The sequence below is a fragment of the Semicossyphus pulcher genome, unplaced genomic scaffold, assembly GCF_022749685.1.
Source record: "Semicossyphus pulcher isolate SPU_LCO1_2020_fin unplaced genomic scaffold, fSemPul1.0.p SCAF_3, whole genome shotgun sequence".
Lineage (NCBI taxonomy): Eukaryota > Metazoa > Chordata > Actinopteri > Labriformes > Labridae > Semicossyphus > Semicossyphus pulcher.
In genome coordinates, this window is record NW_027211704.1 from 9378010 (window position 1) to 9402037 (window position 24028).

Below are 24028 nucleotides of genomic sequence, written 5' to 3' on the forward strand. Positions count from 1 at the left end.
AAGCGGCAGGACGTACTTTGAAGAGAAATTGTTGTGAATTTTGCCTATTAAGAAGTAAACAACATTCATGATTAATTCGATGCTCAATCCAAAAGGCAGCTGGACTTGGTTGAAGCTCTTGAAGACGACTGACTGGTGGACGGAGCTAAAAATATAAGCCTCAATCTATCAACTCTAGCTCCGTCCACCAGTCAGTCAGAACTGAAGAAGCCTTTCGGATGAGAGGTGAAAACGTCTTCAAGAACTTTTAGATTAAGCTTAGAATTACCGTGACCTGGATGACTGAGAACCTACACAGACATACATGATTTATGACAATCTTGGCATATATTTGAGTTTATTTGTCATATATTTGAGAGTTTTTCTCACAGATTTGCGAGTTTTTTCTCTGTATATGTATCTCTCGGCCTAAAAAAAATGTAAATCTGAAACCTGTGACACAAACGTTTTAGAGCTCCCCCTCTCTGTCTCAAAGACGACTTTCAGGGGAGCTCCTGCCCCTTAACTCCCCCCTTAATTCGAACCTTGGTACTTGCTGATGTTTTGCAAATTTGTCTTCTTCTGAACGCTGCATACATGTTTCTTTATCTTTGCTCTTATTTTTAAAATTTAATCTGCAGGCATCAATCATTTCTCTCTGTATTTGACCTTTTACTGACTTTATGAGCCGTATAAGCCACTTTATTGGCTGTCGAACTAAACATTTTCCAAATTATAGTTTTTACGCTACATTTTAACTTGAGGTCCCCTCGCAAGACGAGACAACTAACTTAGCTAATAATGTAAGCCGCCCTTCAATGTTTACTCCTACATGTACCAGGATGCATTGCGCCTGAGCAGCCTCGGCCTCGCTTTCTTTGGCCCTACACTCAAATATATATTAATTTCCCACAGAATAATGACCACATAAAACACTGCTGTGGAGTAAAGAGCACTTCAAATGTTAGACATGTTATTTCTCGTGACATTTTGTCACATGTTTCTTCTCCTCCTTTGTTTTTTCCTGTTAAGCGAGAACACAGTGACCTACTTAGGTTGTCTTACATACACCAATAAATGTATTAACACTTCAAACCTACAAACACATTTCTCATCACAACCTGTCGTCTTTCCCACAGATATTTTGTCTACTTCAGTTTGTATTAAAAAGACAATCCAGCTCTGAAATGTTCCCGACAGGATTAGTCGGAGAGGGAATCAGGAGTAATGTAATGTAGCAATAAAAACCAGTTCAGAGCAAAAATGAATTACATCATCTGACGCATGAGATTTCAGAGATTTCTTTATCCTGCTGACAATCTCATCATAGAAAACCTGACATAACCGCACAGGTCTTTGTCTCTAAAACACTCGTCCACATTTCATCTAATTTCACTGGTTTTAACTGATGTGTTCAAACTGATTAAAGGTGCTGAGACGATCTGATCCTGAGAGAGATATTTTAAAGACAAAGCTATGATGCACGAGAGAAGTAAGAGAGAAAAGACACCAAATGTACGCTTCATTCCGTGTCTTCTCTTTCAACTGTCTCCATGAACTCCACAGGTGGTTACAGAAACGACTTAATGTTTTAAAGACCGTCGAGCTTCTGTTGCGTGTCCAAGTGACATTTCAGAGGCTTAAATAACTTGTCAAATACCGTCCATACACACACGTTATGTTTGCTAAATGCCAACGTAATCGGCTAAGTGGACATCTGCCATTCAACCATCAACCACCAGCCCTGTTTATCAGGCGTATCGGTGATGTTAGCAGGGCTGCAGCTAGCAACTGTTATCTTTCTTTCATCTCTTTTAAATGTCAGGACAGAGGGAAAAAATGGCCACCTCGATTTCCCAGAGTCCAACAAGACATCTTAAGATTGTCCAATCAGGTGTCCAAATACAACACACATAGAGAAAATTAGAAGATCATCACATTTGAGAAACTGGACTTTGATGTTTGTTGGTATTTTTGATTGATAGATGACTTCAACGATGAACGGAAAATGGTTTTAACTCTAAATTAAAGTATAATTTGTTGCAAATATTGTGCATAAACAAATGCAAACACATTCAATGGGATGTTCAGCAGGACACGCACATGGTGATTTACAGAGTGCGTCGTCCTCTGAGCCAGGACAGATTTACATAACAAACCGCCTGACGTGTGACAGAAACATCCAGCAGACAGGTGACTAATAACACGTGCATTCTGTCCCATGTTTTATGTATGACTCCATCAATCTAAGTGTGGTCTTCATGTGTGTGTGTGCGACTCCTACTCACCACCATCGTCCTCGTCGAAGGAGTTCATGCAGGGGAAGTAGATGGCGAGGGCCTCGAAGGATGCCGACAGGCTGATGCGGCTCTGCGATCTCTCCATGTACAGGCCCGCCGTCGGGCCCGGGTCGGCCGGCTTGGCCAGGCGCGGCTGGGCATTCTTCACGCGGAGTACGGCGCGCGGCGTCTTGGATGGCTGTCAGCTGCCCCCCACGGCAGATCCACCTCACAGAAGAGTCGAAACTACAACCCCAAAGGCGCTCGCACCGAATCAAACCGGTGCTTTGGCTCACAGCAGCAGGAGTCAAAGATTCTTCTGTTCTTAGTTTGTTGTGAAGTTAGACAAAATCCAAGCTCCTGTGGTGCAAAAACATCCTTGAGAAGAAAGATCTCTCTCTGTTGCTCGCTCACTTTCGATGATTAAGTGTTCGAGTGAATGATATTTGTGTTTATGCTGTTTTTAAATCTATCTGTGGCAGTGCAAAGCAGAGCTGAATCTCCCTCTTCCTCTCATTTCTGCTCTAGTTTCTGGACTCTTGTTTTGCTTCCGATCTCCTGCAGATGCTGGTGACCATCCTCCTCCTCATCCTCAGAAGTCCAGCTGATAGTGTGAAGTCTTTCCCCCCCTCTTCTTCACGCTAATACAAAACCTGATCCTGCTCTTTTGGTTTCACAGCGAAACTCCCTGAACTCTGCTCCCTGCATGTCAATCTGACGCCCTCCTCCTGCTTGTGCATTCACCGCCTGGATGTCTGCTCTTCCTCAGATCCTGGTGGAGGGAGGAAGAAGGGAGGAGACGCTGGTGATGTTGACTGAATCAATGCTTTTCGCTCCCGTTGCTCAGCGTTGTCATTTCCTCGCACTGTGCCAGAGCGAAAGCATCTCTTTCACGCAGGTAAACTGACTTTAAAAGCCCGGGAGACGTCGGCTGCAGATGTTGCAAATCCAAGCCCAGATCAGCTGGGAGAGCATCAGTTGCAGCAACAATTGCAGCTGGGTGCAATCTGTTGCTTCTGCTTTGATTTGAACTGTCTTGCAGGTGTCTTGCTCTATTGTAGATGTGTTGTGTCTCTGTGAGCGAGGTCTTCTCTCCTCCGTCTGCCCTGTGCCGCTCCGTGCCGATGCTCCACTGACTGTCTGCTCCTGAGAGAACCAGAGTGAGCGAGCGAGCGAGAGAGGCTGTTCTGTTTAACAGCTTGTGTCTGAGTGGACTCATTCACTGTGAGCTGCATGGAGAGCGAGAGAGAGAGAGAGAGAGAGAGAGAGAGAGAGAGAGAGAGAGAGAGAGAGAGAGAGAGAGAGAGAGAGAGAGAGAGAGAGAGAGAGAGAGAGAGAGAGAGAGAGAGAGAGAGAGAGAGAGAGAGAGAGAGAGGGGAGAGGAGAGAGACAGAGGAAGGGAGGGAGGGTGGGGGGAAACGGAGGAGATGGAGAGCGGACTGTTGCTGGCAGCTCGACCAATCGGAACGTGGATGAGGGAGTATGGGCGTGGCTTGGGGATTGTGGAAGTAAAGCAGGGCAGGAGGAGTTTACAATGTGTGTTTCTCTTCCATCTCCTCGGGTCTCTTTAAATTGATGCCCTCAAATATCATACGAGCAGAGATCATCAGGAACACATGAATCAAAGTCCAGAGAGAGAAAAGACTTTGTGAAAGCATCTGTGAGGAACTGAGGATACATTTTTTTGTCAATTTGTCAGCCCCTGTTGACAAAGTGGTGCCTCTTACCTCATGCTGACCCTGTCCTACACTCTATAGAGGGAAAAAGTCACTGTGCTTCCTGTTGACCGGTCGTCGAACTCCTCGCTGTTTAACTTTGCGGGGGAAATGTAAACGACGGCTCGCTCGGTCTGAGAGCTGTGAATCAATTTGTCGATATCCGACCTGGTGGCAGCGATTACATGCGTTCATAATAACTATAAATACAGTCAATATTCCTGCTGATGGTCTGGTTTGCTTTTGTAGGTCATATAGAGGCAATCTGTTGGTTTCATAACCAGATTCAAACTTGTCTGAGCAGGTTTGACCCCAAAACCAGCCGAGAAAACACGTCAACAAAGCGTAAACAAACATGTCAGACGACGGGCAGGAGGAATTGGCGATGATAGTTTTTGGACTTTTTACTGAAAATTCAGGAAGAAAAAAGACACTGTGGATAAGTGATGGAGACGGCGTCAACATGGGCTGGACATGTTACTTTATGCTTCACGTTTGCTTTTGTCGCCATGGCTGCGGTTGTTGTGCTTCCTCCTTCAGTCAGCTTACTTCCCGATTGGCTATTGTTTGGTTCCACGTGACGATCCACAGAGCAGAATCGTAAATACTGAATATGTTTCATATTTGAAATCGGTGCGGCCACGACGTTCCTCCGAGCAGATCGAGGGAAGTAAAATCACTCTGAAAATCCCTCACACCACAGGAACATCTGGAGAGATCATCTTTAGAACCATCATAGAATCAGGGCCAAAATCGTCACGATTATCTTGTGTGTTTTTAGACGTCGTCTCTCAACTCCAACTCCATTTTCGCCTCTCAAGTTGATATAACTTTGGTTATGATTTGGCGCTATACAAGTAAACTAGATTCAATCTCATTGATAGTTAGACTGTAAACATTGCAGCGCACGGGAAATTAGCCTGAAGTCCTTTATCGCTAACCGCTGGCTTCATCAGGAGCCCTGAAAAGTTGGCCGTCACTCCCAGAGGCTATATCAGACAATAGGGATGGGTTAGAAGGATGTGATGCATGTAGTCAAGGCGCTCTCTTTCTCCTACTGGTTTCAGCATCAAGTCAGGGAGGATTATTTTAAGGCCTGCATGGCCACACCTGCATGTAATTTATGACAGATTCTGTATGTATGTTCATAGAGTCTCTCTCCTCCCTGATCCTTATACATATGTTATTTGATCATCATAACTCATCCTCTTACATGCAAGCAGCATTTTAATGTTGTAGCTAATAGAGACACATCTAATAGAAATAATGTACATACAAAATTAGGATTAAGGAAAGACCGGAAATGCTGCACTCAACGGGCGATAAGATAGCATTAAATTCTGAGTGGAAAAAAATGAGCTTGCACTTGTAAAGATTGACACGTCCACTGGAGGAAATCTTTCATCTTTTCGCAGTGTCTGATTAATTTCTGTCCCTCCGTTTTGATTAACTGTCGTTTAATTCCTCCCTCTTCCTCTCCTCTTCCCTCCTCCCCGTCTCCGTCTGTCTCTGTCCTCGTATTGTTGCACTCTTTCCTTCTGTTGTTGTACATCTAGTTTCTGTGATGCTGAGAGGAGAGGAGGGAGGAGGAGAGCTGTGTAATCAGCGGTGCTTCACAGGGCTCCATTCATCTCTCTGCTGCTATAGATAGAAGCCATAGGGGACATGCACACACAGAGCCACACACACACACACACGCACACATAATCAAAACAAACACACTGCAAGGTTTGAGGAAGAGAGCTGCAGAGCTGCTTTATCAGCATGGAACCATCTGTGTAACAAGACCAAGGGCCGAACTTACACGCGGTGCAACAAGAATAGCACAGCAAAGCACGACTGTTGTCGCTAGTTTTCAACCAACCCAGTTGTTCCTTTCGAGCCTATATTGTTGAAGTAGCAAATGTTCGTGCAGCCATCTGCACCTATGTGTGTATTGGTCTTGAAATTAGGTATGGACAGGCACATTTGTTGGTGCAATGCTGTCTTGAAGAAGCTGTAAGCGCCACTGACCAACAAAAACCTGGTCAGAAGCCAGTCCCTCTGCATATTCCTGCTATTTTAAAAGCACATTATAAAGACATTTAGATGCACCTACATGGGTGTGTTCAGCGTAAAATAAGCTGGAGTCTGACACGAACCCTGTCTGTTAAAATGAAGGCTAAAATGTGCCTTACAAATTTAGATGCACCAGATGCAGAGGCACCTGTTGCTAAATGGCGTCAGCATGCACACGACACCACAACATGCTGATGTTAAGCAGGTTTAATGTTTCCCCATCTTTAATCAGCGTGTTAGCAGTCAAACATTTGTCTCTTAACATTGCACAGTTGAATCTGATTAGTTTTACAGGTATGAAGTCATAAGTCAAAGTTTTAAACCAGTCAACCTTATGATGGAGCTAGAAGAAAAGTTAAGCTGGGACGGATCTGTCGCCCTTTAGGCATGATGTTGAATGCACTTTTTTAAAAATGGACTTTTATTTTGACGTTTGTTTGTGATGCTTAAAGACATCGGTCACTTCCTGTTAGCCATTTTGAAGAAGCCAGCTGACTGTGATCACATGGCATTTTGTTTGGACTGCAATCCACAAAGTAAACTCCACAGAGGGTAAGTAAAGAAATCATTTAATGGTTGCATGTTACGCTGTAGTGCTGTGTGTGTCTGACGTCACTGACTAGTGCTTACTCCTTCTGTGGAAGGAGGTGTTTTTTGTCGCCTGTTGATATAAGTAGTATAGTAAAGTGTTTAAAGATCAGCAACTCTTTTGTTGGTTTTTAGTGATTGAAGCTCGTTGCTTTAGTTTGTGAATAAATTCCTCTAAAATTGCTTATTCTAGGTTCTGCCCTTCTTTTTCCAGGGTCTTATTTTATTGTTACTCCCCTCATCCCCTAACCCTCTTCTGGGAACGTAACATTGCACGAAAAAGCATTTCATTTGTCGTGACTTAAACTATTTTATTTACATTGGCACATAACTGCCAGCCTAATGATGATAAATAGTTTTTCTGCTACAGTTTTTACTCTGTGTATGAAAATGCCTAGAGCAGTAATCAGCAAGTAAACGTATTTTTGCATGCAAGAGTTAATCTAGTTGGATAGCTGCAGCTTCTACGCTGGAGTGAAGACAAAAGAAAGGACACGAGCGTGTGCATCCTCTACCATCCTGTACAGTTTGTATTTTATACTTTGTTGTATTATTTTTTCATAGTTGAGTATAATTTCTATATCTGTACAGGTGTTTTTACTGTGTACTGTGAAAATCCTCCACCTTAATTTATGTCGAACTAGCAGGGTTTACAGGCACACTTTTTTGTCATTCTGATTGAAGTCATTACGATTGAAGATTTCAGGTCAACTGTTTACATGTTATCCATTACGATCTGGTGTTTACATGCGCCGACACATTTAATCAGAACATTAACACATTATGCATTCGGTTCAAAGGCGTTTTATATCAGCTCAAGATGGAGTTGAATCATCTGTTCAGGGCAGTAGTTGCCGTTGTTGTGTTGCTGTTAAGCAAGCAACAGCGTGACACCGACATATCAACCGTCAACTTCAGCCGTATCCAGCTGTCCAATAATATTAAAGTCTCTTAATGTCTGAATTAAAACTACGCTGCGAGGTTGTTCAGTTTAACTTGGATGCCGCCATCTTGTGAAACATACATCACCACACATTAACGTCAAGACGGAGGGCCGTGACGTTGCATTTGACCGGTTTATGAGAAGGTTTAAACCACCCCCCTTGGACCTTTTTATACAGATTGAGCTGTTAAAAAGGAGCATTTTTATTAGGTTGGCTCTTTTAAAGCGATTATAGGCGGGATATTTGGCTCCATGTAAACCAACCACTGACTGATGATGGCAATCTGGTGCCTGTAGTAATGGATTAGCCTATGTTCAGTATCAACCCCACCCTAGTTCTGTTTAGAACTGGCTCAAGTGGGCGTAAAGGAAAAGCACACTGAGCTCTGTAGTTTTCTGCTTTGTTAAGCTATGTTCTGTTGTTTCATTCCTGTCCCCTGATTTTAAATGTAGAAGGAATTATTTGTTTTAGCAGTGACTCACTTGTTCCGGCTGAGAGGATATTTTATATGAAAAGATTTACCTCGCTGTCCCCTAGATGCCGTCAGCCCCTGCTTGCTCACTATTGCAGTAATCCTGCTTTGTCTGTCTGATTTTTATTTCATTATTTTTGCTTTAGAAGCAATGACGCAGAACAAAGATCACCGCTGAAGCATGTTGCGTCATTTACTTGCCTCTGTCCTTCCTCCATTTTTCAGTTCCCTTCCTGTCCAATCAGCAAATACAGACCAGAAAAAATAGGTCTAAAACATTAGTTTAATGCATATTAAAACCTTAATAACCCTGTGTAGACGTATATAAATCTCTGGGAGAGTAACTTTTTTTACTCGCTGGCTTTTTTACCTGCTTGTTGTCTTATTTGGGGTCCCCAGTCTGATGCTTTAAAAGCCTCTTTACACTGCCATGCTCCGGTCCTTGTGTGCTCCGCTGAGTGTACCGTGGCCACTGAAGTGCACTGCTATCGTGTTGACAAGCGCTCGGCCGCTCGCTGTGAGCATGCTGTCCAAGCACACCTTATCACAGAAGCATTGACCTTTTACTACAAGTACCTGCCTCCGTCTCTGTCTCCGCCTTTTTCGTGTCACTGCCTCTTCCCTCCATCTGCTCCTCCGTCAGACTGTTTTTTTCTTTCCGCTTGTTTTTCTGCTGCTCTCATCAGCCGTCTATTCTGTTTACTTACTACTTTATTCGTCTACCTGTCAGTACGCTCACTGTCGCTCCTGTTTGTCTGTCTGAATCTGATTTCCTGCCTGGTAACCTTTGTTCCTTCCATCACGCTCTTCTATATTTCTATTTGTCTGAGTTTGATTTGTTGATTATTTTCCCGCAGTTACCCACATCTTTTATTCAGCTCTGAATCACAAATTGTCTCCATGTCTGAATATTTCTGTTAAAGTCACATTGATCCTAAATTGTTTTCTGTTTGCTGCACCAGCAAACATTTCTACTCTTTCAATCGTGTTTTTCTTCTTTGTCCTTTTTTCATTCTTTATTGTGCCTTCTATCGTTGCATTAAATTGTTTTACTGTGATGGAGTCGCCTCATTTTGAACTATATTTGCAATTAGTGATGTCAGTAATCTATTAAGCAAACACAGAGCCAGACAGCAGATTACACCTTCCACCACCCAAACAGCAAACCACTTTTAAAGTGATTTCACCATAGCTGGAGTTGTGGGCTGCACGGTGGTGCAGTGGTTAGTGCTACGGCCTCACAGCTGCTTCGAAACCACGTTCAGATAGTGGGCCTTTCTGTGTAGAGTTTGCATGTTCTCCCCGTGCATGTGTGGGTTCCCTCCGGGTACTCTGGCTTCTTCCCACAGTCCAAAGACATGCTCGTTAGGTTCATTGGTGACTCTTAATTACCCGTAGGTGTGAATGTGAGCAAGAAAGGTGACTGTGATGACTGGAGATCAGTCCAGGTGGAACCTCGCCTTTTACCCAATGACAGCTGGAATAGGCTCCATCCGCCCTGCAACCATTAACAGGATAAGCGGTATAGATGATGGATGGATGCTGGAGTTGTGGTACACTCCTGTCATCTTTATTGTTTGGTGTAAGGTGGTCATTAAACTCAGCTTTCTTAAGTCAGGCCGATTCTCTCTTTGTCAAACAAGTTTTATCTTATCTGGAGCCTTTAAGTCTTAAATAACTTTAACATGTTCAACAACCAATGGGAGCCCTCTGTCCAGCACCAAACAGAAAGCAGCAATCTCGGTAAATCGTAACCATAAAGGTGATGCTAATCTAGCTAGTGTCACAGCCTCAGTCACTGCAGGTAACGCACACCAATAACAACAGGAGCTGTCGCCAAAACTTGCTTCTGTTTCTTCTCCATTGGTCTTTTAAAAATCCACCAGGAGCATGATGGGAAATATTCTCAACAGGAATGTAGATGGTGAACCTACAATCTAGCTAATTAGCATCTCACATGTAGCACATTTAACTTGATGTAAACTTACCTTAAAAAATGTGACTTTGTTCGGGTTAGATGCTAACACCGCTAACAACAAACTGTCGATACAAACCTTGTCTTTCCTCAGCCTGTCAGCTGCTGTCAATCAAACCTAGACACGCCCCTTGAGGCATAGTAAGTCCATTTTTCCTTCCATTTAAATAAAAAACTACAACTCTGTTGACACACATCTTTAGCTTGTATGATTGCAGTTCACTACTTTTTGAAGCAGCTTCTGTACCTGCCTGGTTATCTACCTCTCTGTGTTTCTGTCTGCCACAACACACGTCACACTCCTCCAAAAGAACAAAGAACAAATAAAATTACTTGTCTCCCCTGAGCCGACTGAACCCTGACCTGGACGTTGAGACCAGGAGAGGCCGTGCAGGTCACATCCACGCTGATTGCCTGCTTGGCTCTCTGCCCGCCCAAACCGTGATGCTGCCAAGGCAACAGCAACTTTGAAAAGCAACGTCGGGACCAGATGACGCTGATGTGAGATGACAAGACCACCGACAGAGGAAGAGAGAGAGAGAACGGAAAAGGAAAGGGAATAATTAATGGACTGAGGACATGAAGACATTTCCTAATGCGGGATATTTAAGGTGACATGATGAAAGAAGAGACGAAAACAGATGGAATAAAGAGTTAGACTGACAGGAGATAAAAAAAAATAACTGGGAGGGTCTCGTCTGTGTGCAAGTCTTTTTTTTTTTAAATCACTTAAAATCTAAGCTCTCTCTCTCACACTCACACACACACACACACACACGTACACACAGCCATGTAGTCCACTGAGATTATGCAATTGAATTTGTGTTTTCCATCATAATCCGCCTCGCTGGGTATTAACATTGAAACTTTTATAAGTAGAGTAGAGCAGGTCGAAAGTGTTCTCTTATGTTCTCTCCACCCACACATTCGTTCTCTATTTTGTATCTTTCTTTTTATTTTAGTTTCTCTACATCTTAGAGTTTATTTTGGTAACATCTTCTGTTAATGGAAAAGACATCTACTTCCACGTCAATGCACTTAGACCTTTTGGACATTTTAGAAAATAGTTTTTAAACCCCCCCCAACATGTACTTAAAAATGGTTTACGTAAATCAAATTTATTTTTTCATTTCAACTTTTGAATGTACTAAACTATTGTAGTAAATTTAAATGATGTTTCCTTACACGCCTTTATTTTATTTTACCTTTTAATCGTCTTGACTCTGTCAAAATATCTCATTTGACTTCAGTGCTCTTATATCACTCTGTCTTCTGATTCTTATATCACTTTATTTGTCTTTGAATTGCTTTTGTAAACGAGGGTTTCCTCTCAGGGGTTTCTTGAGTTTAAATATAGGTTGATTCATTGATTGTATTATAGTTTAAAGTTTTGTCATGTGAGTTGTGTTATAGTCCATATTAACAGACATTAGACATTTAAGTTTTACCAGTGAAAGTCTCGTGTTTGTCTTGCATTTTAAATTCCAGCCAAAGTCTGCTAAGCACATTGAGGCGTCAGCTGTCGCCATCGAGTACAGTAATTTTTTTTCTAGGTGTCGTTTCCCTCTATTGAGAGTTTATTGGACATTTTTACTGATTACCAAGAATGTACTTGTTCCCTATGACAGAAAGATAAAGGTTGCCACATCTTTCATAATGTTACATTAGCTTACCTTAGTAAAATGTTTTCCTGTTCAATCCCTTCTTTATTGCCTAAATCCAAAATTCAGTTCTAGAAAGGAGCACGTGACAATCCTGACAGAGACAAAGCATCACTGGATTACTGCAAGACGGAAGTGCAAAGAAAGTCCATCTGGTTCAGCAGTTCAATCAACATCTGACCAAAAGACATTTTGAGTGCAGGCTCAGCCTGAGAGGCAGCAGATACAGAACAGGCCAGTCGATTATTTAATATTGTATAAAAGCAATAATTATTTATTTTTCCATTTTCAATCTGTCAAGAAAACTGTCAGACATTTGTCCATGGTTTCCTTGTCATGTATTATATTATTGTTGTTTTCATTGAAAAAAATATTTTCTGTCATAGATTTCGTTGATTAAATTTTCATTATCACAAACAGAATTGTACCAACATTTAAATTTCAATAATTTGAACAAAGTTTTTTCTGAGAGTTAAAGCTTTTGAGGGAATTTCAAGAATGTTTATAGTTTTAGCAAAAACTAAATATCCTTAAAAAGTTCATATGATTAGAATTTAAAATATTTAAAGCCATTATATGATCCAGTGTTAAATCGGAGTGACCCCAGATCTGAACCCTGTGGAACACCGTTACTATGTACACAAGGATATGGAAGTTACTGAACCCTTTGCAGGCACTGAAGTCACTTCACGTAGGGGCTTACTTTTATTTTCCAATAAGATTTTTTGCCTCTGAACATGATAATAATTGACTAAGTTAACTTGAGAACTGTTAGACGTTTTTATGTCGAAATGATGAGTACTTCTATTCTTGTTGTTTTGAGCTTTGAGCTTGATTGTTTTCTAGTTTCCACGGCGCTCCACGATATTTCTTTGAAGAATAAATGTGGTCTCTTATGTGACCAGTAATTAAAGGAAGAAGGCCAACAGGATCATCAAAGAGCCCGATCACCTCAGTCTCCAACTGTTCCACCTGCTGCCCAGTGACAGACGGTACCGCAGCATCCGGAACCCCACCACCAGGATAAGAAGACCTCCTCCCTCCAAGCTGTAAGACAGTTGAACTCTCAGGATTATCACACTGCAGTGAGACTCTTTATACCTGCCTATCCCAGTGTTGTATTATTCACTCTTATTAGTCTTAGATTCTACCATAATGGTGACTGTTTCTTGGTGAATATAACTACAACATGTACACCAATCAGCCATAACATTATGACCACTGACAGGTCGAGTGAATAACATCTATCTAATAATCGTTACTGAGGCACCTGTCAGTGGGTGGGATTTGTTAGGCAGCAAGTGAACCCTTTGTCTTTGAAGTTGGAAGCAGAAAAAATGGGCAATTTTAAGAATGTTAGCTACTTTGACAAGGGCCAAATTGTGATGGCTAGACGACTGGGTCAGAGCATATCCAAAACTGCAGGTCTTGTGGGGTGTTCCCGGTCTGCTGGGCAACCTTGGGTCCTGCCATTCATGTGGATGTGACTTTGACACGTACAGGAATGGTTTGAGGAAAACAACGAGTTCAAGGTGTTAATTTGGCCTCCAACTAACCAGATCTCAGTCCAATCAAGCATCTGTGGGATGTGCTGGACAAACACGTCCGATCCATGGAGGCCCCACCTCGCAACTTACAGGACTTAAAGGATCTGCTGCTAACGTCGTGGTGCCAGATACCTCAGCACACCTTCAGAGGTCTAGTGGAGTCCATGCCTCGACGGGTCAGGGCTGTTACAGACGAGCAGTGAAGAGTATAAAGCAGTGAAACTCCAATAACCGTCATCAACACATACACTATTTCGCATGAAAAATGCTTAAAATTCATAGATCTGCGTTCTCACATGCAGCCTATCAGGGTAATGTCAGGAAATGTTTTAGGCGTGCAGTTCATGTGTGAACTCTTTAACCCAACATTTAAAACATACCACGGCCTTTGAAGTGTTGTTGTCTTACATAATAAGAAATAGCTTCCCCACAGTATTCTTAGGATCCACTTGGCCTCTGCTCTGTGCACGGTGATGTGAAGGCACTTATATGATTTGGAGCTTTCGCCACTTAGTTCAACTTCCTATAAAGGAATTCATGATTCAATATCTGAACCTTTTTCACCCCCGGGAGCCAGAAAAGGAGCGGAAAATGGACGGGTTTCCCTGAAAAACAGCCTTTTGCGGTCTTGAAATACTTGACTACAACCGAAGCCTTCACATTTAGACTAGCAGGCAGAAGAGTAAGAAGAGAACACCTTCCAGAGCAGGCTTTGCTTCTGATTTACAGTCTCAAACACACACACACACACACACACACACACACACACACACACACACGCTGACGTCATTCTGTCAGTCTTGCTGTGTCTCTGGGGTCCATCCAGGAAGAGACAGACGGCTGAGCAGCCAGAGGTAGAGACCTCCACTGAGCTACCACAGTGTGTGTGTGTGTGTGTGTGTTAAAGAAACCGTGAGCGCTTCCCTTTATTTATGCTCCTCTTTCTGTGACAACATGCTGTGTGTGTTCATGTGCAGAAGTAGGGAGGGGACAGATAAAGAAGTTACATAACCGCGACATGATGGATCACCAGGTAGGCTTGGACTGTGTGTGTGTGTGTGTGTGTGTGTCCTGCCATAGTAAGCTCAGTCAGTGCAGATTTATCTACACAGGCACATAAAATCTATCTTCCGTTACATCAGAAGCCCGGTGCCCTTTATTTTTAGTTGAATTAAATTATCAATCATTCCTTTGGATATAAGAAGAGACGAGCATCGAGAACTATCATCGCCAAATCTTCCTGCTGTTTGTTTACTTAAGTCAAACTTAAGTTTGACCGTGTACTTATGACGTGTGATTATTTGAAACTGCTGTCTTTTATTATCTTTGAATGTGTCATCATGTTAACCTCAGCACATTATGTGTATTTATATATAATCAATATATGTGTGTCAATTCAGGGGCTGCATCCTTCGAAGGACACGGTCTGCGAAGGATAAGTCATCCGTAGCCTGTCTAGACGCTAAAGCCAAACCGAAATGCGACAGAGAATTTCCTGTTTGCGTCGCCAGCTGTTCACGCCCTTACCCTTGCACGACAAAGCACCGCTTCTGTCGCCTGGCAACAGGTAGCTAGAGGACTAACTCTCTATCATAGCAAACGTCACGTAACTCAACCTCCTATTTTAAATATAATTTGTTTCAAGGCCTCTTTACGTCTTCTAACATTTGTATTGCTAGCTATTTGATTGAGTTGAAACCAATAAGTTTTACATTTAAAGTGTATTCCTCGGCCGCTGAAGAGTCCGCCATCTTGCTTGAATGGGTGCGCAATGAATCTCTGTAAATGTTGGGCCTGCAAATCTATGAGTGCATCCTTCATGGCCCTGGAAAAAAGGGTAGGTATTTGAAGTAGAGGTCTTCACGGGTCTACCGGGACCCAACCTGGGACTGCAGGTTCAGAGAAAAGTTGACATATAATCTTTGGGAATATTTGAGTTATTTCCATATAAATTTACAACTTATAATCAAAAATTAAAAGTTTGTTCTTCAAGTAATACACTCCTCCATCAGGTCTGTATTTAATTTAGTCTTTTACCGATTTTAGCCGAAATACACCTGCTAACAAAGACAGAATCTACCTTCATATTTGTCACGTTCATAATCTCCTTTGACTCAAACGCACACGTCTATTTGTTCATACACATACAGGAATGCACACAGAGAGCGGGAACATCACCACATGTGCGCTATTATATAATCATTATCACAAGCAATAACGCGCGCACGCACACACACACAAAGAGGAATGACATCCATCACACCGGAGAGAGAAGAGAGATTGTGACAGAGCGATTGACAAAGTGTAAATTGTGTTTTGTGTGTTTGTGTCTGATGGAGTGTCGAGCTGTGGGAGGGGAGCTGCACGTGAGGTGTGCAGCTGTTTGTCTTTGAAACCTGCTTGCCTGTGTGTGTGTGTGTGTGTGTGTGTGTGTGTGTGTGTGTCCCGGTGGGCGAGCAAATATGGAGGTGACATTGATTTGTCTTTGAGGCTGAGACGCTCTTTCCCACGTGGCTCTGTATCTTTATTTCTCAGACGTCTGGCCTCCTCTTGTCCTCCTTTTCTCGAGTATTGTTGACCTGATTTATCTCTCTCCTCACATCTTCCACCTTCCCTCCATTTGTCGCCTCTCTTCACTCCATCCTTTTTTCTTCTAATCTCTCATCACAATGAAGAAGAATGCCAGCCGTCATGTGATTGTATTGGAGAGGCAAAGTGCAGGGATTGTTCAGAAATATGAAATTATCATATTTATTTGTTATCAGGGATTGTAAGGTAGTGATGATGTTTTAACTACTGACAATTTGATTGTAACATTGCTCTGGAAAGCAATAGACACTATTCATACAGCGGCCATTTCGCTCTGACATCACAATCAGGGAGGAAGCTGAATGCTGATAAAATGTTTAACTGCTGTGCTCAACGTCGAAAGTAGGGACGGGTATCGTTAGGATTTTATCAATACTTGTATTGATACTGATACTGCTTATCAATACTACTTTCTATTAGACATGTCTTTATTAGGGTGTCTGATACTGTGCCTCTGGAAGGGGGGTTGTAACTGAGATTAAGGGCTGTGGTCCTCTCCATAGAGCAGGGGTCTCCAACCTTTTTTCACCTGAGAGCTACTTAGAAAAAACTAAAGTGGCCAAGAGCTACTTGCATTACGTCCCTGTAACTGCTGGTGGCGCCCCATGTTGATTTTTTTGTTGACTGAAACGTTGGTACCACAGATGAGGCACACACTTGAGGCTTGCTAATAGCACCAAAACTCGTCACTATAGCTCAACTAGCGTACAGCATAACTCACACGACCTGTCGATGGAGGCTGCTGCAACATTGCTGTGATGTTGACGTTGACATACTTGCAAGGAGCATCACCGTTTTTAAAGACAGCTGACAGGCCTATTTAATTATTTTGTATTGGGGGGGGGGGCATCTGTGTATTTGATTGAATTGAAGTGGGAAGAGGCTTTCAAGGTGCATTTATTGTCGTCGGATTTTTTGTACAGAGCCTGTGAACCTCTTGGCGAGCTACTAAAATCCAGGCGGTAGCTCGCAAGCTACCTGTTGGAGACCCCTAGAGTAACAACAGTTAACATTAACAGTAAACGCAGTAACAATCTGAAGCAAAACAAAAATAGTTTTCTGGCTGTCATGGCAACTCAAAAATCACACTTAGCAAGCTATCAGTTACTAGCGTACCTAAACCAATTGGACTCATCTGGAGTGAAGTAAATGGCGACAGCTCTGTGACCTCCTGCGGTTTGTGGACTGTCAGTTTCCCTCGTTTAGCGATGGAGAATACGTTTCACTTTGGTGACTTCTGCTAACGTTACCCACTGCAGATGAAGCTGGGGCTGCTGCTTGACTGACGCTGTCTATGGATTAAATTTGAACATATATTAGAAGTGCTAACAACCGAAGCTAGCTACAACAGTGACTGAATAACTACAGGCTTATTTATAAGAACCATGCATCATTAGTTTGGCTAATCCCATCTGCAGCATTGCTATCGGAGCCACCGGGACTCTGAGGCTGCACTGAGGACGTACTAGCAGTAACGCTAGCAACGGCTTTAGCATTAGCCGCTTTACTAAAGCAGTCAAACATGTTGCACTGCTTCAGATGTATTAGCTTCCAGCCACTTTCTATCTAATACTTCTGAGTAGTGGCTAAAGACTGGAAAAGCGCAATATACGTGCAGTGCATCTATCATTTACCATTCTGTTACATGTGATTAATAATTGATGTTTTCCAGGTGAAATCTACCTGGGGAAATCAGGTTGCTCCAATCCTTTTTCACTGATGAAAAAAATCAGGTTTCTCATTCACTGATTAACAAATCAGATTAGTGGAAACAAATGATTGTTACCCAGTTACTCAAGTGGATGTACTGATTAAAAGACTAAACTCGGGAAAGTAGGTCAAATAGACCAGAACATGCAGAGGACTCGTCAAGAAGACGTCACATCATGAAGAGGATTGAATAACGCACCTTTGAATATGCACCACTTTCTCTTTTCCAATCATGCCCATTGACCCAGAAACTGAAGAAGTAGAATCAGTCGTGTTTGTGTGTGTGTGTGTGTGTGATTGTATTGGAACATGTTAGTTAATGGGCCTGCTCTCTCTGCTGCAGACTGAATCCCAATCATGTTGGGAGAGTCCCAGGAGGCTGCAGGTTCAATTCCTTATTCCAGCCTTTCAAATGCTTCATCACTCACTCAGAGCGTGCGTGCGTGCGTGTGTGTTACAAAGCATGTACATAATGCATTTTGCGGCCATATTGACTGAGTTTGTGTTCAGAAGGAAGAGAACAGAGAGGAGGAAAGGGATGAAGAGTAAAGAGGAAAAACTGAAAACAAGTGAACTGAAGTTAGCTGTGAAACATTTCGGTGTGAAGGACAGCTAGAGGAAAATCCTGAGCACAAACTGACTGACAGGCTCTTCAGGAGCCTCGGGTTGAGTGTGAAATGGTGAGAGCCAGAGGCAGCTGGTGGAAATAAAAACAAAAAACAGATTTGGAGCAGTAAAATATGCTGCTCCGTGTTGAAAAAGCACAACACAGGACTCGGACCATCTGCTTACCTCTCAGGCAGGTGACTCACTAAATAAATAAATAATGATTTTTATTTATTAATAACTCAGAGGATCATTTAGGATTTAGCTGAAATAAATTAACTCTACATTTCCCATGAAGAAAACTCTTTGAAATGTCCAAAGCCGACAAGCATCCATACATTTTATTTACTACATTTTCCCGTGATAACGAGTAATATCTGGTTGGAGATCTCGACTTATTTAACTCAAGATAACAACGCTGCTGCACCGTAATGTCTGATGATCTTAACTCGTATCCCCGGAGCTGCAAAAGCACTTAACAAACATAGAAACAGGCTTAACTTACCTTATTAGTGTGGGCGATGCCAGCATTGCATGTCCTGCTCTGTAATACCACAGTGACCAGCCTGTTGTTCTGTTTTCTAGATCAACAGAAAGCTATCCCATTATCATGAGAAAACCAGCTTTATTATCTCGAGATTACAAGATATATAAGTCAATTATCGCCTTTATCAATGTTGGGTAATGTTACTTTTAAAATTAACACATTAGATTACTTTTGCGTTGCCATAAAATAAATAAACCCCCTTTGCGACTCGTTACACATGGGTTATATTGTCAGGCCGGCGTGGAGCCTACTGCACATCTACCTTTAAATGTGTTGACTCTACCGTCATTGCATAGCCTCGTGTACGGCCCATAATCTGTAACTCTGCAGCCTAGTAACAGGAATGACAGCAATATAATCTTTACAGCTCTTTATTATGCTGACAATGAACTGGGCAGAGGCATACAGTATTAGGAACAGCTGTTTCCATGAGAAAAATACAACACAGGCTCTTAGTCCCACCAGTGTTGTGGAGCTGTGTTTAGCTGCAGATACTTCTTCTCATTTGAAGTCGAGCTCTTCACAGCTGACAAGCACTCATCCTACAGAAGCAACTTACATTTCACCGTCATGTTGTTCTCGTCCCTTTCACCCAAACATTCAAACTAATGTGAATATTTCCACGAAGTAAACGCTGTCCTTTCTGCCATCTCACTAGCTGAATTAGCTAGCTACACATGCGCACCGACACTGCTGTGTTTACCTTCTGCTGGTACGTAGCTACCTGTCAAGAAGGAGGAGAGAAACAGAAACAGTGCTTCAGGGATTTTCTGTTTGTGGCGACTAATGGAAAAGAGAAATACGGCAATTTATTTTCCAGTTACAGATTACTGTTTATGAAAAAGTAACTAAATGACGGATTACTGGAATTGCAGAACTTTTAACGTTACGTTGCTAGGTACAACAATACCCTTAAAACGATACCCTTACGAATTACTTTGTAACACGTTGCCCCCAACACTGGCCCCTGTCACGGGAAAACTGGAGTAAATATAGTGTTTGGATGTCCACTTAGGGCTTCTGTAAAATTTAGATATTGGCTCTTCATGAGTCATTACAGAGCTAAAAACAGGATATCCAGATGCTTTATTCTGCATGACTATATTCTCAAACTACTCGGTCCTTCAGTAAGAGCTTTATCTTTGAGTAGTGGTGTCTTGTTTCTTTTCTTCAGTATTTCAGTGAAACATCAGTCATATCCACACCATCTTCACCTCCTCTCTGCTCCCCTCGTACCTGCTGGACCTTCTGCTTCATCTCTTCGGACTCTGGAGAAAACATTGCTCCGTCAACATTTTTAAACAGATTAAATTGTTTTTTCTCAGTCTGAGTCAGCTGATGTAAAGGTAATGTAATTTGGTTATTGTATAATTTATTCTTAGTTTAGTGATGTAATAGAAACCTCAGCGCTGCACCATATATGAGCTCTTTCACTCTCTGCAGCTGACAGCGTAATAAGCTGCTGTGTCAGTAAATCATGCAGATTGCAGCTACAAATTCAACTAGAACCGCAGTGAACTTTTGTGCTGCGCTTCTTTAAATCTCAACCTCAGTGTCTAAGAATGCAAATAACACTTTGACATATGGATTAATCTGCTGAGCGTGTGTTTCAGTGGTCTCATACTCTTGTAACATCATGTCTGTTTTCACAAGAAAAACAGGAGAGAGCAGCTGGTTATATGATCCCCACTATATCAGGACACAAACAGAGCAGGTATAGTGCGTACTCTTTGTTTTATTATTTACAGAGACCCAACATGAATCCACCATAAGCAAGAAAAACTTGATTTAACAGGCAGAAACCTCAAGCAGAATCGGGCTCATGGTGACCACACATCTTTCTTTAAGCCTATAGCAGCATAACTACGGCGTTGGTCCAAGCCTGAACCAGCCCGAACTAAAAGGAAAGTTTGAAGTCTACTCTTAAAGGTATAGAGGGTATCTGTCTCCCGGAGTTAAACAACTTTCACAACTCATAACTAGCTAGCAGTTAGCTCACATTCTCATCATTTTACCGGACTTAACATCAAACACACTGAAAATACATTCGCGGCCAGAGCCGATGCTAACAGAGTGTAACATAAACATCGGTGCGAAACTAACTTGCATATTCATGGACGCACACACGATAAAAAGAGCCCGTCGGCGATCACCGACGTCTCCTTAGTAGGTGCAGTAAACAAGTCCGGACATGTCTCCCTCACTGCCGTGTTTCGGGAGTGATGCTGCATTCAGGTGCACTCAGATACGACATGTGACCTTTTGTACAACGCCTCTCCCGTCAAGCGTTAAGAGGGGTGCAAGATGTCTGCGGTATGGCAGTTTTTGGCCACTACAATAAGAATCGGCGTGGTATCGATTCTACAGGGGAGACTTGATGTTCTCTGCAATTAGGGGTAAAAAAACATGAATGTATCGAAATCAGTAATCGGCTAAAAGGGTTGGAAAATATCGGCATATTGGGTATCGGCAAAAAATACACTGTAATATGTTCTTAGGATATAAGCATGGATTATTTACCTGCACGTCCTCTGTGCCCTTGATTCATGTGGCCTGAATGATTCACAGTGTGTAGATCCAAAGCCCCAAAAACCTTGAAAGGCTGATATATTAAGAGGTCTGGGCCTGTGTGGGGAAACATAACCCTGAAGCCTTTAAATAGGTTATAGCAGAGACCTGGAAAAATGTCCCTCTGGAGGGTTTTTTTCTCCCTCTGAGGTCGTTTGATCGTCAGAAGGGAAACCAGATGAAACAAACGCAAACATGACAGCAGCCTGAAATAGCAGCTCGTCACTGCAGCCCACACATGGAATATATGACATCACTGACACGCCATCACAGGATACGATGGTCAGTCGAGCCTGTTACTGTGTGGGAGATATCTAAAGGGACAAAAAGAGAGTGTGGTCTCTCTCTCAGTCAGGAGGGAGAAGGCGGAGACGCAGCACAGATGGAGCACAGAAACACACCAGTGTTTGTTTGCTTTGTTTGTTTGTGCCAGAAGCCTTTTTTTGGCAGGCTTCAAACCCCGACAGACTCTATCAGTGCTACAGATTCTACACAGCGAGCCAAGAGTACAGCAGCAAGCATGACAGTGATGAAGTGACTGCTCACCTGATGTTACCTGGTGGCCAGAAAGTCCTCACGATGCAAAGAAAGTGGACTTAACAGTGCTGGTTTCTCCCCTCGCCATGTTTGGTTTTCACAATGCTAACATGCCGATGCTGAGGAGGTATAATCGTTAAACTTATCCTCATAAAACAACATAATTTTTCGTGTGTTATCCTCATAACATCTTCCCCAGGCAGGGCACAACCACCACAGGAATAAAATTAAACAGATTAATTCTGTAAAAACCTTATTCGTTGATATGATATTCAAATATCAGTCTCTCTTACTGCAATGAGCTAGTGTTTTAGGACATTTGGGGGCTCTTTGGCGACTTAACCGAGACCTACACATCCTTAGCATGCCCAGGTGACATAATGATCTGTTTGGCTAGCTTTAGGCTCTAAAAAGTTTACACAACACATAATGTTGTTGGTTAAAATAATAACTCGACTCACACTTGTCTTGAACCTCATCACCTGGGGGAAATTCTGCAAGTGCTTTTTCTTTAAAAATCTAACATTGCCTGCACAAAACCCTGCAGTGCAGCACTGTTTATGCCCGCTTCCCTCCAACTTTAACATCTCTAATTTGGCTCACAGTGACATATATTATAGATGCATTGCTTTTTAGGTAGAGGTATAAAGTGTAAGTGAGAACAGCCTTAACCCTTACCATGCTTCTGTGTCTAAACGTAGCTTAACAGTGTGTTTGGTATCCATGTTTGGCAGACTTCTATGCATTGTCTTTTGATTTGAATCTGCAGCTGGTAAAGATCCAAACAGATTTTCACTCCTGAAAACCCACCAAACATCAGACTGGACCAACGACACTGACAGAGTCATTGAACAGTATTCTTTAAAGATTCATATAAACCTTCAGACAACTTAAACTCTCAATTTAAACTTTGTTGTGATGACATTTACTTTGTGATAACCAGACGAACACTCTTAATCTAAACCAATGACGAGATGTTTTTCACAATGTATGACCCCCCCATCAGCATTCTATAATAGGGTACACAGGCAGCTGTGTGTGTGTGTGTGTGTGTGTGTGTGTGTGTATGTGTGTGTGCGTGTGTGTGTGTGTGTGTGTGTGTGTGTGTGTGTGTGTGTGTGTGTGTGTGTGTGTGTGTGTCCTCTTGTTCAATTAATGAGTCCATGTACTGTACTGCAGGTACAAAGGGACAGCAGGTCCTGTAGGGGCAGAGGAACATACCAGCAAGTCAAGGACACAGATGCTGCCCAACTGTTCCACTTCCCCTGGATCACACACACACACGCACACACGCACACACACACACACACACACACACACATACACTGTGTCCTCTTGTATTTCACGGTTTATGCATCAAAGGGACGATGATGGAAATTTGAACTTCTCATTAACTCATAGAAGTTGTTTTCCATTACAATCAGTAAAACCAAGAGGCAGTCATGTTTACGTTCCGTTATAACATTTGGAGCCATGTTGAAATGTGAGTTCAGATTGGTTTGCTTGTATATAGTGGATGTAGCCTCTTGGTTTCTTTATGCTACAGTCAGAATTTAGTACAAGTTGTTCAGTACATGTTCACGATGCCTTTACAGAGGGTAAGATGCAAAATTAAAAAAAGTGGATGTAGCCTCAAGGTGTTAAAAGTGCCTTAAACCTGCATTCTTTCTAATGGCCAGCAGGGGGGCTCCACTGGTAGTGAGAAGAAGTCTGATAGTGTAGAAGTCTATGAGAAAATTAGCCTTCTTCTCTCTTGATTTATTCCCTCATTAAACATTTTCCTAATGAGTTTAAGGTCTCAATCCATCCAGCATTTAGTACATTATTTTTATAATATAGTAAAATCTACGATAAAGCAGGGTTTGCCTTAGGGCGTGGCTACCTTGTGATTGACAAGCTGTTACCTCGACAACAAGGATAGAGGGGTAGCAATGCTTTCGATCCTCTCCACTTCTGGCCGTATTTGGAAGAGATGATGATGGTGACGACCAAAATACTAAACTTGATGTTTTAAAACAGTTGTCAACAAACCAATGGGTGACATCAAAGTGGTTACACAAACTTCTTATATACAGTCTATGGGAAAACTGGCCCTTAATGACTAAGACAGCTCTGTGGATTCAAGGATTGCTGCTAGAAATACAGTCTAAGATAGGTAGTTTGGGTGATATATCCATAGGTGTGAAAGTGCCGAAATGCTGTGCAGTGGTTTGATTGAACAGCTCTCAAAAGTTTTCATGATAAAAATGGTTT

General features: G+C 42.3%; 1 protein-coding gene across 5 annotated transcripts in view; it reads right to left on the reverse strand.

Annotated features, from left to right (window-relative positions):
- rims4 (regulating synaptic membrane exocytosis 4) overlaps positions 1–2544 on the reverse strand; it is a 72316-nt gene extending 69772 nt beyond the window's left edge. For 2 of the 5 annotated variants that reach the window (XM_069678617.1, XM_069678620.1), the window contains exon 1: positions 2271–2544. In XM_069678617.1, the coding sequence (XP_069534718.1) occupies positions 2271–2364 (94 nt within the window). In that variant the 5' untranslated portion in view covers positions 2365–2544. Of the gene's footprint in view, positions 1–2263 lie in introns of all 5 variants that reach the window. The other 3 variants (XM_069678616.1, XM_069678618.1, XM_069678619.1) reach the window with 2 other exon arrangements.
- Positions 2545–24028: the final 21484 nt, after the last annotated feature.